Consider the following 15215-nt stretch of genomic DNA (forward strand, 5'->3'; position numbering starts at 1 on the left):
GACAGCAGAGGAATGTTGGGTTTCCTCCCTGGCTCTGGAAGGGAATGTGCTCTAGTGGGCATAGACCCCAGTGCCTGCCCATTCCCACCCAAGCTCGACCCTTTCTGCTCCATCCCCTCCATTTTGTCCCTGTCACAGTCCTGTCTCTTCCCAACCTCTGGCTCCTTGTCTCAGTCCCACTCTCCACTCCTCAGGCTTCTCATCCCAGTCTCCGTGCCCAGCCAGTCCTAGTCTCTCCAGTTTTATGTCTAAATCCCAATCCTCCCTCTCCCCCCTACACCCAGTTCCAGTCTTCCTGCCCTGTCAGTCCAAGTTCTCCTTTCCTGGCTCCTCATCTGATATGTCTCTCCCCTCCTCCAGTCTTGGTCTCATCCAGTCTCAGTCAGTGTTTTAACATGGGCAAAACACCCACCTTTTCTCTTAGCCTCATTTTGAAAATGGCTGAACCATTTTGTCTAAAATTTTCCAAAAATTTCAGCCTGAGAGATACCCAGCATGTCAGATTTCATCCTGAAGGGTTAAAATTTGGTAACGTTATAAGCAACTGAAAACAGGATGTTGTCATGGGAAGTGTGGGCAGCCTGAATAATAGGTGGCACTCCCAGCCCACGTTTAACAACACTAAGGGGCCTTCTTCTCTTATTATTGTTCATCTTCCAGGAGAACCCGTATCTGTGCAGCGATGAGTGTGACGCGTCCACCCCTGACCTGGCCCACCCGCCAAAGCTGATGTTCGACAAAGAGGATGAAGGGCTGGCCACCTACTGGCAGAGTGTGACCTGGAGCCGCTACCCAGAACCCCTGCTGGCTAACATCACACTTTCCTGGAACAAGAGCATTGAGCTGACAGATGACATTGTGGTGACCTTCGAGTACGGACGCCCCACCATCATGATGCTGGAGAAGTCCCTGGACAATGGGAGGACTTGGCACCCATACCAGTACTACGCGGATGACTGCATGGAAGCCTTTGGCATGTCAGCCCGGCGGGTCAGAGACCTCTCTACCACCAGTGCCAACAGGATCATCTGCACGGAGGAGTACTCCCGCTGGGCGGGCTCCAAGAAGGAGAAGAACGTGCGTTTGGAGGTGAGGGATCGCTTTGCCATCTTTGCTGGCCAGGACCTCAGGAACATGGACAACCTGTACACCAGGCTGGAGAGCGCCAAGGGTTTGAAGGACTTCTTCACCGTGACTGACCTGCGGATGAGGTTGCTGAGACCGGCACTTGGGGGCACCTACGTGCAGAGGGAGAACTTGTACAAATACTTCTATGCTGTCTCCAACATTGAAGTCACCGGCAGGTAATAGTTACTATATCTATTTTTGTCTCTCTTCTTGGAGGGATGGGGAAGGGGACCTTGTGTTAATATTAGAAAGAACCAAACTATATGTATTTGTCGACCCATTGGATCATCAACTTAGTATTTCTCCCCTTCCTCTTCACTCTTCCAATTCAAGACAATATCAACATTCGAGCAGATAGGTGGCATGTCCCATAACGGGATTACACATGAGCCTCCTGAAGGGAGTGCGAGTCTGCCATGAAGATTTGCTGAGTCCCCGCACTCAAACACAATAGCCAATCTAGCAGCAAGAGCAGGGGATTTAAGAGTTGGGAAGTGAGTGTTCTGAGTTCTATTCCCAGCTCTGCCCCAGACTTGCTCTTCGTCCTGGGCCAAGTCACTCAGCTCCCCTGTTTCTCCACTGCTCCCCACCAATAAAATGGGGGTATTAATATTTATATATTAGAGTGTTTTGAGGTTTAATTAACGTTATAAAGCACTTTGAAATGAAAATCAGCGTAGAAGTGCAGGAGGCTCTCTGGGCATGTAGACATAGGCTTTCCTTCAACCCAACCAGAGGGATGGCATAAAATATGCCAAAAAGTTGATCATCTTCACCCTGGAACAAGGGATGCCTCTGAATATTGGGTAAGTTTGAGTTAGGTCAACAGCTTCCTCCAACCCCTTCTTGCTAGCACTGCTGCACTTTTGCCCATCAAACTGTCTGACCCCAAACCCATTTAGCAGTGCAGTCTATCAGGTAGCACAGTAGGTTGTTGGGAAAGGCCAAACACCCACTCAGATGTGACCAGAGATTTAACTGTGTTAATTCAAGGGATCACAAATAATAGATTCATCTCCCGGGCTAGAGGCCTGGAATAGCATCCACTGAGAATCTACGTTGCCCTGCATCTCTATGCACACAAGTCTTCCTGTAACACCTCAGTCCTGACCTTCATTACCCGCTGCTATTATAGTCCTGAGCGCCGACACAGCTCTACCAATTCACCTCAGTCCTGACACCTACTTCGCTGCTATTCCAGCCTTTGGCCTCTCCTGAGGGAGGCATGTACAGACACACAGGATGACAGGCTCTGCTCCGAAAACCTTACTAAGGTTGTCTAAGATGAGTGAGTGACATATGAAGGCTGGTGGAGAGGGATACTAGGCTCCCATCATTGAACTGCGTTTAATTTATGATGCAAGTCAAGATTTGAACCTGGCTCTTCAGAGATGATGGTCTACCCCCCCTGAGCCCCACTCCCCAGGCTGTCAGTGGTTCAGTCACATGGGGCCTTTGTGAAGTTTAATCCCATGGGCAATTTTTTTTGTTTCCTGGGTTTCAGTGCTTATTTCTCTGTGCAATGCCATATGTTACATTATGACATCAACCGAAAAAGCAAAGTAAGGTGGAAAAGTGCCGAGCTGGCTAATTTCCCATCCAGCTTGTGTGAGACTTGCAAGCAGGAGGGAAAAAATCCCACCCAACTAGCAAGGCTCTCAACGATCACCAGAGTGACAGGAGAGCATCTTGTATCGTTTCCAAACTGCTTGCTGCTAAGATTTGCAAGTAGAAGTGGTTGGGAGGTGCCACCGTGGTTGGGTTTTCTGAATTCATGCCAAGGAAAAGGAAACCATGCAAAGAAATGAAAGGGTCCCTCTCTTTGGGAGCGGGGGACAGGGTGATGCAGGGAGCACAGTGTGTGTACTGTATTAGGGGAGAAGTTTGGCTACCAGATTCATAGCTGCCTTGATTCAGCAATGGGCTGCCAATTTATTAGCAGGGGCTCCCACAAAAGTTTTCCCCTTTAGCTGCCAATGCAGCCAGGTAACCACAGATGTTTCTGCTCACAGGGAAAAACTGTGAGGGGCTGGGGAAACTACGTGTTTGTTTTCCCCTTTCAACAAAGTTACATTCTCAGAACTATAACCCAGGACACAGGCAGCATCACTTGGGACAGACTTCGAGGGTGTCCTTGCTGGGCACAATCTGTTCTGTTCCAAAGGCAAAATAAATAAGTAAAAATCTGCCCTTCAGAAGTATTATTCTGAGCTTGTGGCAGGGATGACTGAGCAGTGTCCAGTGAGTGGGTGACTCCATCAGAGACAGGAAGTCACTCCAAGCCTCCCTTCTGTTTGGTGGAGGAATTTTAACGGGGGGGCCCCATCTGAGTGGCACATCCCTGCCCTGCTCTCTGCATTAGCGGATTTCCCTGTGGGAGAGCATGCCCTGCTCTCCTCCATGTCAGGCTTGTGGTGTAGAACGTAGGCTGTTTGGAACATGGAGGGAAAAGAACAGAGCAAGAGAGAGAGGAAACAAAGGGATAGGGCAAGAGGGCGAAAAATGGGAAGTCGAGTGATGAGAGGAGATGAGGAAGGTGCCTAGACCCTCTTCTCTTTTCCTTGCCCTTATTTTCCTCACCAAAAGCAGTGAGCGCCTTCACTCCCTGCTCCCTCTCCTGCCAGTATCTCCCTTTCCTCCTTCAGCCCACATGGGGGTCCACTTCTCACAGGGTGCGCTTGCGGAAAGCTTGGTGTGGAAGCAGCGGGTGTAGCTGATGGTGGTTACTGACAGCAGTGGCAAAGCCATGGTAATCAAGTCACAGCTCCAGTAAGCACACTCTGAACGACTGTGTTGGCAAGACAGCTGTAGGTGGTGTATCAATTCATTAAGTTTGGTTGGGGACTGTGGGGCCATGACATGGCTGGAAGGAGTCTCATCTCTGAAAGGGGTAAATTAGGATCAAATACTTGGTGTCTTTGCATAATGACCTTTGGGTTTCAAAAATGTATAAAATTTGTACCTGTTGTGCAGGCAACCCAAGATTGAGTATTATCTATACAGTACCGTCAGTGTACGTGGTCCAACCAAAACGATCCTGCCCCATGGAGCTTACAGTCCAGTTGAGATTTGCCGACTGTCCAATTATTCATTGTAAGAAATGCTATAACCAAACACAGTGTATTTTACACACATTAACTATCTAAGCCTCATAAACACCTCTATGAGGCAGGCAAGGATTAGTAGCCCCATTTTACAGAGGTGGAGACCCAGCTAGAGAGGTCGTGTGACCTGCCCAGGGTCACAGAGGAAGTTGGTGTCACAGCTGAGATTAGCACTCAGGAGTCCCTTGCTCCCACTTCCATACTCCAGCCACTTCTTTTTCCCCTTTGAAGAGCCACGCAGCCTGGATAGAGCCCCTCTGGATGACTCATAAGGCTGAGGCGTAATTGTGACTGCATGGGGCACTTCAGGGACAAAGGGCGGCTTTCACAAATGGCCTGAGAGGTTCCAGTATTTTACTCATGTGAGCAGGACTGAGTGTAGATGCTTTGGGAGCGATGTGTTTTTGTGAACCCTGAGCCCTCCTGCAATCATTGAGCAGTGTAGTGTTGTAGATTTATTCTGAGCCCTACTCAGAGCATAGCAGAAGGGCTGGACCCCCCTCTCCACCCCCCTGTACTTTCTGTGCTGCGCAGGGTTCTCCACTAGGATATTTTTCATTCTCTCTGTTATTAAGAGGAAAGTAAATGAGACCGTCATAGCACAGAAGGTTTAAAACAAAATCCCAGCCCTTGTGTTTGTGTGGAGTTCCACTTACTCAATATTTGCCATTCAAGCTTCGGCTTTTGAGCGAGGCGCCTCAGAAGCTAAAGCCAGCTCTGACCCCAAACTTAATGAGATTAACTTTTGATTTATTTATTTGTTCTTTCCTCAAACAAGTAGAAGCCGCAGTGGGTTGTGTAATGCGTCTCTAGGGCTCACAGGGAGGGGGAGGATGAAGAGAAGGGAGGGGTAGACTACAAATGACCAGTGGAAATTGCAGCACTATTTTAAGTAGGGGGACAATTACTGATGGTTTTGTTTTTGCTTTTTAAATGTCTGAAGAGCTCCCTCCTGCCAGAGCTGGAAGGCTGCCTATGCCCTGCTGCAGAACAGTGGCATCTCTGCTCCCCTGGTCCCTCCACTCACCTCCAGTTAACATTTCAGCTGTGCAGGGTGACTTCACAAGCACTCTGGTTTGGGTGCTTTCTGAGTTTTCTGTGGGTGTGGAGAGAGAATGGGCTGAAATCGGAACTGTTTACGCAGCCTCTTCTCCACTCCCAAACTTGAGGCCCGCTGATAAAACGAGACCCAGCTTTGAGCTACCTTTGCTCTCCCCTCGTCTCAAGCTAGCAATTGTTCTCCCCTTTCCCCAAGAGGACAGGCCCTTCGTGGGCCAGATTGAGGGCGGAGAGGCAGAGGTGTCTCTCAGTCTGGCTTGTCCACAGCTGCCAGCTCTGCAACTGAAATGCCAAGAGGGTGGTGGGAGGAATTCTTGCCTGTTGGAGAGGAGCCATGGCTGGGTGGTGGGTGGGAGGGAAGTCTTCATCTAAATTGACTCCCTCCCCGCCAGTCCTGTGATTACTTCAGTTCCAGCCAGCAGTTTTTCACTGGCAACTAATCTAATACTGACTGTAAGTGAAGCTAATTAGGACGCAGGTATTTAAAACCAAATCAAATCCTGTCTACAGCTCAGCAAGGAAGGGTCACCAGACGCAAGTAAGGGGGAAATCGATGTGAGCCTGATCTAAACACTGCACTGGAAAGAGAGATGCGGCTAAGAATACCCAGGACTGCTGCAGTGGGCTGTGAGGAGGAGAGGAGGGTATTGAGTGATTCCAGGGCAAGGGAATGAATACTTGTGTGCAGAAAGGGGCAAGTGCATAGATAAGGTGGTGTATCATGTTGGGGATCAGGGAGGGAGATTACAAAGGGAGAGGGAGACTATAATTACAAAGAAATAAACATTTTAAAAACCAGAAGAAAAAAAAACCACTTACCTGCAAGGTGTCAGATCCAGTGACCGGTAGATCTGGGCAGCCAGTTGGCTGAAGGTGGACCATTTCATGCTAGGAACGGTAGTCTCTGTGGGCTGCTCCTGCATATTACAAATGAGAGCAGCTGCAGTCTACTGCAGTGGGTGTGGTTCTGAGGCATAGGGTGCTTGGGTGGCTTTCAGGTGGGCAAAATTTAGGCACCACTCCTTTAATTAATAGTCCATCACCACGTTTCAGGCTGAGTGGCCCTCCGATCAGTTAACTAAGACTGGCAACTTTGACTCCTCTTGCAGACTTCCAGCATCTTGGTATAAAGTGACTTCGTTTGTGATACTGACGAGATTGGAGTACAGAGGTAGCTAGCCAGTTTCCAATTGGCTTTAACAGTCAGGAGAAGAATTTGATCATCACTTAAACAAAACCCTTTGTCACCAACACAGTGCATGAGTCAGTGGAGCTTTCATAGATTCAAAGGCCAGAAGCAGGGCCGGCTCCAGGCACCAGCCCAGCAAGCAGGTGCTTGGGGCGGCCAAGGGGAAGGGGCGGCATGTTGGGCTCTTCAGCAGCAATTCGGCGGTGGGTCCCTCTCGGAGGGAAGGACCTGTGGCCGAAGAAGAAAGCGGCGCACTGGCACTGCCACCAATCGCGCCTTTTCCCCTCCCCCCCCCCCCCCCTGCCGCTTGGGGCGGAAAAACCCTGGAGCCGGCCCTGGCCAGAAGGGACCATTGTGATCATCTGGTCTTCCCTCCTGTATCACTCAGGCCAGAGAACTTCCCCACAGTAATTCCTACAGCCGATCGTTTAGAAAAACATCCCATCTTGATTTAAAAATGGTCAGTGATGGAGACTCCACCACTGTTCCAATGATGAATTACTCCCACTGTTGAAAATTTACACCTATGTACTTCTGTCACCTAGACTTAGCTCATGAATTCAGTGCAGTTTATCTAATTCCTCCGCAGGACAGTGTGTTCCTGTTACAGATACTGTGATGCTGTTGGATGGGCCACCCCAGAACCCGTAGTCCTGCTGGTAGGTTACAGAAATCCTCCTTCGGTCAAGATGGCATTTCTGCAAGCTCCTGGGCTCTCCCAGCAACCCCCCACCCCCGATTCCAGCTTCTCTAGGAGAAAAATCATCACAGGAATCTGATAAAACTTCCTGGAACGAGAGCAGGGCAGAAGTTAAAAGGACTCAGACTAATGGAAGCTGTTGGCCTCATTCTCACATCCACATTCTGTAGGCCGCACTTTTCTGGGGACCATATGTATCCTGGAGGATAATGTGGGGCAATCCATGGAAGCTCTGGGTAGGCTTGGAGGTCTTCATATCGTGGGTGCTAAGTGTGGTCTTGGCTGGAGCATACTATTGACTCTGCTGTCCCCCTCAAGCGCACCCTTCTCCGTCTGCACCTTTACGTCACATTAGCTCAGCTAGGTCTCTTTCTCAGTTCACGTCTGGCAGTTTATTTTTACTCTCTCACTCTTCCTTGGTGTTCTTTTTCTTCTTCCATCCTGTCCCTATTGATCTGCTGAGTAACTGGAGATGCACAGAACTTAGGACAGGAATAGAAACGAGAAAGCCCTTGGCCTGCAGGCGTGTGTGTGCGCCCGCGCGTCAGACGGGGTAGTGCAAGGGAGGGAAACGGAAAGACCTTTCCACACAGCTCTCCGTTCCTAGCTTAGTTCTCTGCTCAGAACAGCAACCAACCCAGTTAACCATGTGAGATTAAATGAATGAGGCTCCTCGTCTCTTTTCCCGTGTGCAGAGTCACAGGGGGCTTGTCAGGCAGGTGAGATAGAAAAGGCCACACTCTGCTCCTATCATGCAGCATCTCTTTGGAGTAATTTTCTCCTCTCTTGAATGTCAGGCACAGCGGCATTCACTAGGGCACACTCCATCACAGAGGTATTAATAAGCAGTAATTGAAGTTAATGTGCCATAGCCAGGACACAGAGATTCAGTTATGAGAAATCAGATTTGAGAGAAGTGAATCAATTTCAGACTAATTAACAGATTCCTCTCTTTCTTCCTCTTCCCTTTTTTTCCCTTTCTCTCTTTCTTTCTCTCTCTTTCTTTCCAGACCTAAGTAGTCCTCTGAGAAAAATGTGGAATGTGAGCTCAGAGATGTTATTTATATTACAAAATGCACATGTAAAATAGGCTTAGAGAATAATCATACCTCCACTGCTGGGCCTTTGTCAGGCCAAGGATTAATTAATTAGAAGAGATGATTTTCGGTTTTGTAGCTTGTTTGTTTTAGGTTCCCCGCCTCCCCCTTCACAATCTGTTTTCAGTCTGTGAAGGTTTTTTTGTTGGTGGTGGGTATTTTTTGGTTTAAATTTTCCACCTCCCAATGCTTTGGTTTGTAATTTTTTTCTCCAGTTGTTTCATGCTGCTGTGAGGTACACACTTTTACACATGGATTCCCTGCCAGGGTTGCATTTCTTTTTGTTTGAATAAGAGCATAGCGTTTGCCATAACAGACCAAAACACTAGTCCACTATCCTGCCTCCCGAAGTGGCCAGTACCTGCAGCTTCAGACTCAAAGGAACGTGACTCTCCCCAAACAGCCCCATAGTGTAGCTGGTTAATGTCCACAGTTGTTCACATGCAGGGGGTTATTCTTTGCTGCCCTCCCAATCATCCTGTACCACAAAACATGACAGTTGGTGGTACCAGATATAACATCTTGCCTAAAGAGATACAATTACCCCTCTGCCCAGCTGAGTTGCAGCTTCCTGATTCTGTCCCTTTGTATGGCGCAGTGGCCACAGCCCTTTGTGTTTTCATGTTTAGGATCCAGATTGGAATCTGGAAATCGGTACACCTATGTGAAATGAGTTCTGTTTGGTCTCAGCCTGTCTTTCAGTGCATGGAATTTCCTAACCCTCTGTCTATTTAGAAAGTTGTAGGAGACTCTCTACATGTGTAGAAACATTGCTTGCTATCTTCAGTCATCTAACAGCTGCTACTGGGTTGTTTTAGAAGTGAGGTTCTTAGATTCTGAAGAACAACTGACCAGTGATCAGACATGTTTTACTGAGGACTGGACGGGGGACTGGGAGCAGCATCTCTACCTGTTAGCAGCAGGAAAAATACACATGGGTATAAGGCAAAATATTGTAATACATTTTGGGCTTCCCTCTGCTGAGATGCTGCTACTGTGTACTGTGTGCCTACCACTCTTCCCCTGCACTGTTCTTGGAATTCTCAAGAGGTGTGGTATGTGTCACCCATGTTAGGGGTAACTGGCTCCCAATAAACTATAGTATCCTGGTTTTGAGGATTGCCAGTCAGCTAGTGAGAGTGTTCTGATGATGCAATATTCCATTGGCTGAGTGTGTTCTCTCTCACTGCAGGAGGATTGTATGGATGGAGTTTCTTTGGAAATGGTCTGAACTGGAATTAACTCTAGTTTAAGAGAAATCTTGCTCCAGGCCATATAGTTAAAGTAAGTTATTAACTCACATCAGCTGTTTGCTTACCTTTCAAGACTCTTAAATGCTATTACTGTAATTGCTGCAAAATGGAGGAGAGTCCTTGCAGGCTTGCAGTAAGAGGGGGAGAGAGTGGGAGACACAGAAAGCTCCTCCTTTGTCCAAGCACTAGTGACACTTCATCAATACCAGCCGAGAGATGCCCAAGGTCCTATTACCTGCCTCTGGCTTCGTTTTGTGGAGCCTTCTTTCCTCTTGTTGCCAAGTTGTGTCCGGTCCTGAGCAGATAATAGAATTTCATCGATAGACTGAGGAGGTGATGTATGTTAAAGCACTTAATATAAAGAGACTTCTACAGGAGCCCAAATTAAATTTGGCCAATGAACTCAATTGCAGGCATTATTGCGTTCCAGGAGAAAGTCCAGAGAGCATTTATACACATTACTCTGCAAATATTTATGTTAGTATATCCGTGGTACATCCTTTTCACCCTTCCTCCTCGTCTGCCCCCAAGCCCCTACCTAGGAAGGGTTTTTTAAATGACTGTTCTGAATGTAAATAATGATAAGGGGAAATCCTTTCCAGAGTTCAGCAGTATTTTGACTGCTGCTGAGTGGCAATTTATTTTAAATGAATTGCTGCGCCCAGTAGAGTGGCTATCCATTATGCTCATCATCTTGGCATCTTTTAGATGGTCTTCTCTTGATAACCCAACTTCAAATGAATTTCTAAGGGCAGCACAAATAGGTTTTTTTCCCCCTCAAGGGTTCCAGTAGAATTCACCAGTCCATAACAACTCTGTGTTGTTAGGAGTCTCTGTGGAGAGTATTGCTCATGGAGGCTGGGAGGAGAAAAGCATCTCAGGGATGAGTTGAATCGATATGGTGCTTTGCTCTTCAGGTGCTGTACAGTGGATGCATTATGTGAAGTGTCCTGCACATTGAGGCAGTGTGACACATATCTTGTACCACACTATGAGGTTCCCGGGCATTAGGCTGTCTTAGGCAAAGCTGCCAAGTTCGGATCGGGAGCTGAATTTCCCACCAGTGTAGCCTGTATTCAGATGTGGCGTGGTGGTTTGAGGCTGAAATGGGGACATTCAGATCAGGATATGGATTTCCCCAGGGTGCAGAGGTGGCAGCATTGGGGGTTCGGATCCCATGTAATCAGTTCAGGCCCATCTCTAGTCATGCGATGCATCTGCACTATAAGATCAAATTGCGGGTTGTGTGCTGCTGAAGCCATCTGATGTTGACATGACAAGTGTGTTCTGCACCTTGAGGTTACTTGGGCTGACTTACCACATGAGGTTGTCCCATCTCGCAATCCGGGATAGTGAGAAACCCAGACTAGGTTATTTTTTCCAAGAATTTGAATCCAAATAGAAAACTCTTCTTTCTGGGAAAGCAGGGAGACGCCTACATTCTGTATTCACTGGGAACTGTTTCACTAGCTTCTGGGTGCACAGATGGAGCACAAAGAGTCTCAGTGCAATGGCCATTGTATTTTGTATTTGCAGACTTGCTGTGATGTTAGTGAAATAGTTGCTTCATGTTTGGCTGATCTGCCAGAACAGTTGCAGAGAATTAGGTAGAAATGGGGTTAATCGTCAGAGAGCTGCCTAAGTTTCTATGTGTTAGCACAGGCTGTGGATGACAGTAGTGGGAAGGGGGTGGAAATAGTTATTCATGTATTCACGAGAGCCAAGATTAGTTGAAAGAGGGACTTTTTCAGGGACAGAGAGGAAAGAGCTCCCTTCAAACACATGGTCCTGGGAGACTCATTAAAGGTTCATCAGTTACAGTGAGCAAACAATTCAGTGGAAAGTCATCATAATCCATCCTTTGGACGGCAGACAATAACAGCTTTCCACTCCTGTGTTGAGTTTTCCCGATGCCAGCTGTGATAAGCAGGGTGGAAGGAGGGATTTTAATTGGGAGCGATTCCATTGCTGAGCTCTAGGGTGAGTCTAGATGGTCTCTGACTGGGGAGTAGGAGAGCTCTCCAGCTCTAGCCTGAGACGCAGTCTGCATTGGTAAGAGGATGGTGGCAAAGATATCAGCTCTGAAGTATAGACTGGCCTTACTCTCTGCTGTGGAGAGAGGGTAGGTGATGGAGGAGGGAAGGGAGGACAGATGGAGGCTGAGAGACATTGCTGGGTAGAGGTCATCTCCCCCTGTAGGAATGGTGTGGAAGGAAGCACTGAAGGAACCCAGCTTCTCCCCTTCCACCACTCTCCTGCATGCCAGTCACACGCCTGTCTGGAAACTCTGGATGCCTCGAGCTGCTTGTATGTGCAGTGTGTATGTCTGACTCAGATGGAGGGGCTTGGGGCCAGCACTCCTTCTTTAGTTCGGGGAAATTCTACGGCCTCTGTTACACAGGAAGTCAGACTAGAGGATCACAATGGTCCCTTCTGGCCTTGGGAATCTATGAATCTAAAGCTCCCGGAGAGTGAGTACTGGGGACAAAAAGATTTCAGGGGTGATGAGTGCAAGGAAAGTGAGCAGGGCAACTTACCCACTTACTGAGCATTTCCCCATCCCTAGAGCAGCATTACAGTGTGGTCCAGTGGCTAGAACAGAGGCCTGGGAGTCAGGGGTTCTGGTTCTGCAACAGAAGGTCCATGGGTGATTTTTTGGGGGGGCTGAGTGGGGAGTCACATAAGTGCTGGAACGAGGGGTGCTAGGGGTGTGGCAGCACCCCCGGCTTGAAGTGATTTCCATCATATACAGGGTTTACAGTTTGCTTCAATGGTTCTCAGCCCCTCCACTATGTGGATAGTCATTTAACTTATCTCTATGTCTCAGTTTCCTGATCTGTAAAATGGGGATAAGGACCCTTAGTTAGCTCACGGGGCATTGTGACACAGAATTCAATGACTGTAAAGGACATGGAGATACTGGGGAATCAAATCGACTATCTCAGTGGATTTTTAAAAAACTATGTATGTTTTAATTTTATGATGAATGAAAGGTGGCTGCTTTTTTCATTCTTTCAACTATGCTGGAAGTCTGCTGCACTTGCCTTAGTCTCGTCGGCTCCTCACTTAGAAACCTTAAGCGTGCTGGCCCTCCGTCTCTCACGCGGAGACTTGGCACCGACGTGCCTCTCTCACTGAGAGCTGCTGCCGACCTCCAGAATGCTGACTTGTAAAAATGGAGGTGACTAGGAAACGTTCTTCACGGCTGCAAAATGATGCCGACACGCCTGTAAACTTTCCCTGGCGCCCTGTGGTTCTCCTTGTGTCCCTGGCTTAGGCCTTGGCAGACTAGGCCACGCTGCGTCATTTCCAAAGGGAAGAGGAGGACGGCTAAAGGACCTGCATTAAAAATCAATAAATACTTCAGTAATGTAAGCAACAGCGTTTGGAGCCAATACTGTGGTGTTACTACAGCATTCAGGCCTATTACCAGGGAATACTGTTTGACATTCTTCTATTTATTCCCAGCATGGACAAGCCACGTATGCTCCCCCCACATTGCCCTGAGGCTGGGGATGAGAGAAGTGGAGACTCTGAGGCCTATTTAGTACTTGGCCTCTCTGCTGATGCCACCTCCTCTGTTGGTTTTTGTGTTAGAGAAGCTTATCCATGAGGAACTGGACTGAGACCCACCACACTAATTTCACACAAAGGTCACTGTATAATTATCAAATGGTAACCACTGTCATCTGGTCTAGACTTGAACCAGCAACTTAAGGGGGAAAGGGTCTCCCCCCCCTTAGCAGCCCTGGAGCCAGACAGACCTTACTGTCGTAATCATTTTATAATAGTAGAAAGTGAGAGGAGTTGTGTCAGCTCTGAGAATGGAGAGTGCACAGTAGCCTGTGCTAGGACTCGTGGCATTGTCCAGCCCTCTAATATCATTGATTAGCTCCTAAACCCCTTTTCCTGGTCCTGCCCTGGCACAGACAGTTGGGTACCCGATAAAGAGGAGCAGAGAGAAGCAGGACTTGCAACCCTTGGGACTGGACTAATGCTATTTTCTCCATTCTCTGCCGGCTGGATCTTGGCTAGAGAAAGGCGTTCTTCCCCCTATGCTGCCAAGCTAAAGCGTGTGTCCTTGAACTGAAGGCACTGATGGCGATGGGAGGAGGAGCGTTGTTTTCACCCAGCCAAACCTGATGAAGGAGTTAAAGCAGAACAAAAGATGGGGTGGCAGTTGGGGATGTGGGTGGGGGACAGGAGTTTTGCTCTAGGCAGCAGCCGCGCGACGGGATCAGCAGCCTGGGCCATTTGAAGCTGCGCCGCTGTTCATGATTAAATAATGCATCCTGATTGATTGGTCTGAAAAGTGCTGTGTTGTGGGGTCAGGCTGCTCAAGTTATAGTTTTCTGGTTAGATTGATGATTCTCAAAGGTCGAATTCAGAAAGCAATTCCCTGGTAAAATTGATCCTTTGGACGAGGTAACTTTTGTGCTATGGATAGGGCTGGGCAGCGAGAAATAGCTGACCTGGGACTAAAGGGGGAGGGCGGCAGGCTGTCTCTGCTGCTGCTTGCTCTTTATTTAATTTTCCTTGTTTACGCTCATTAGAGAGCGAGAGCCCGCTCTGGGAAGCACGGTGCCCAGTCATCTTGACGTGCTCCGACAGCCAGACAGATTGAGGCATTCCGTGGCTGACCCAGGAAGCCTGTCCTTCCTCAGCCATGCCCTGCAGATGTGACAGAGCAATGCAAGACCACTGCCCCAGGACTGAGAGTAGCCCCAAGTGCTGATCCGGTAGCCGGCGCTTGGCTTGGCTGCTGTGCATCATGGGCAGTGAGCTGTGTGTGTGCACGTGAGGCATGAGCATGCACGAGCGGGCACGTATACCCGCTTCCAGCAGAGACCCTTATTTCACGCTCTTGTAGCTGTAGGAAGATAAGCCAGGGCTGCATCCCACTCTCTGGCTAAGATTTGGTATCTGAGGCCTGGTAGTTAGGAGCAGGTTTGAATTCCATGCTGTGGTGCAGCACCTCCGCTCTTTGAGGGAACCCCCTAGTTTTTTTTGACTGTTCTGAAGGCAGAAGACTGGGGGAGATACACTAGCCCTAGAAAAGGGCAGAGGATTCGGGGAGCTTCTCTGCGCCCATCATTGTGCCATGCGACCACGGGTGAAGTTCAGAGAAATGTTTAGTAAAATGCACCATGCAGATGGAAGTTCAGACACTAGCAGCTCAGCAACACCTTTCTATTGTAAGAGCTGCCCAGGCAGGTACAGGCCACGACTGAATAACCCGCTTAGCCTCTGTTGCTGCCGTGGCAATGCAGCTGGTGGTGAACAGTCTTGTGACTCGGGGAAGGGCTTGGAGCATGAAGAGACGGTCACATTTCACACATGATCCGACTCAGCTGCCTTGTCATGACAATAGTGTATCTATGAGTGACTGTAAGAGGTACCAGGGGCCTATGCCCAGTAGTGGCTTTTGGTCCCCTTGTCATGTGATAGCTGAGTGCACGGCAGAGCAATGAGCTATAATATCTTTCCCTTTCTGAGGCTTTCAAAGCAGCTGGCAAATATTAATTAGTTAAGCATTGGGAAGTATTAGTCCCATTTTATAGATGAGGAATTGGAGGCAAAGTAACTTGCCTATAAGTCTATGGCATAGCCAGGAACACAACCAGGAGTCCTGTCATCCAGGCCTTTGCTCTGACTAAGCTTACAGCTCCAGGTTTGAACTAAGGA

The 15215-nt window shown here is 48.4% G+C and overlaps 1 protein-coding gene across 2 annotated transcripts in view; it reads left to right on the forward strand.

The window, feature by feature from the left end:
• The window catches only part of NTNG2 (netrin G2), a 71827-nt gene that overhangs the window by 31017 nt on the left and 25595 nt on the right, over positions 1 to 15215 (forward strand). For both annotated transcript variants that reach the window (XM_034793946.1, XM_034793947.1), the window contains one exon: positions 661 to 1304. In XM_034793946.1, the coding sequence (XP_034649837.1) occupies positions 661 to 1304 (644 nt within the window). The remainder of the gene's footprint in view (positions 1 to 660; positions 1305 to 15215) is intronic.

Source organism: Trachemys scripta, chromosome 17 (assembly GCF_013100865.1).
Source record: "Trachemys scripta elegans isolate TJP31775 chromosome 17, CAS_Tse_1.0, whole genome shotgun sequence".
NCBI classification, from domain to species: domain Eukaryota; kingdom Metazoa; phylum Chordata; order Testudines; family Emydidae; genus Trachemys; species Trachemys scripta.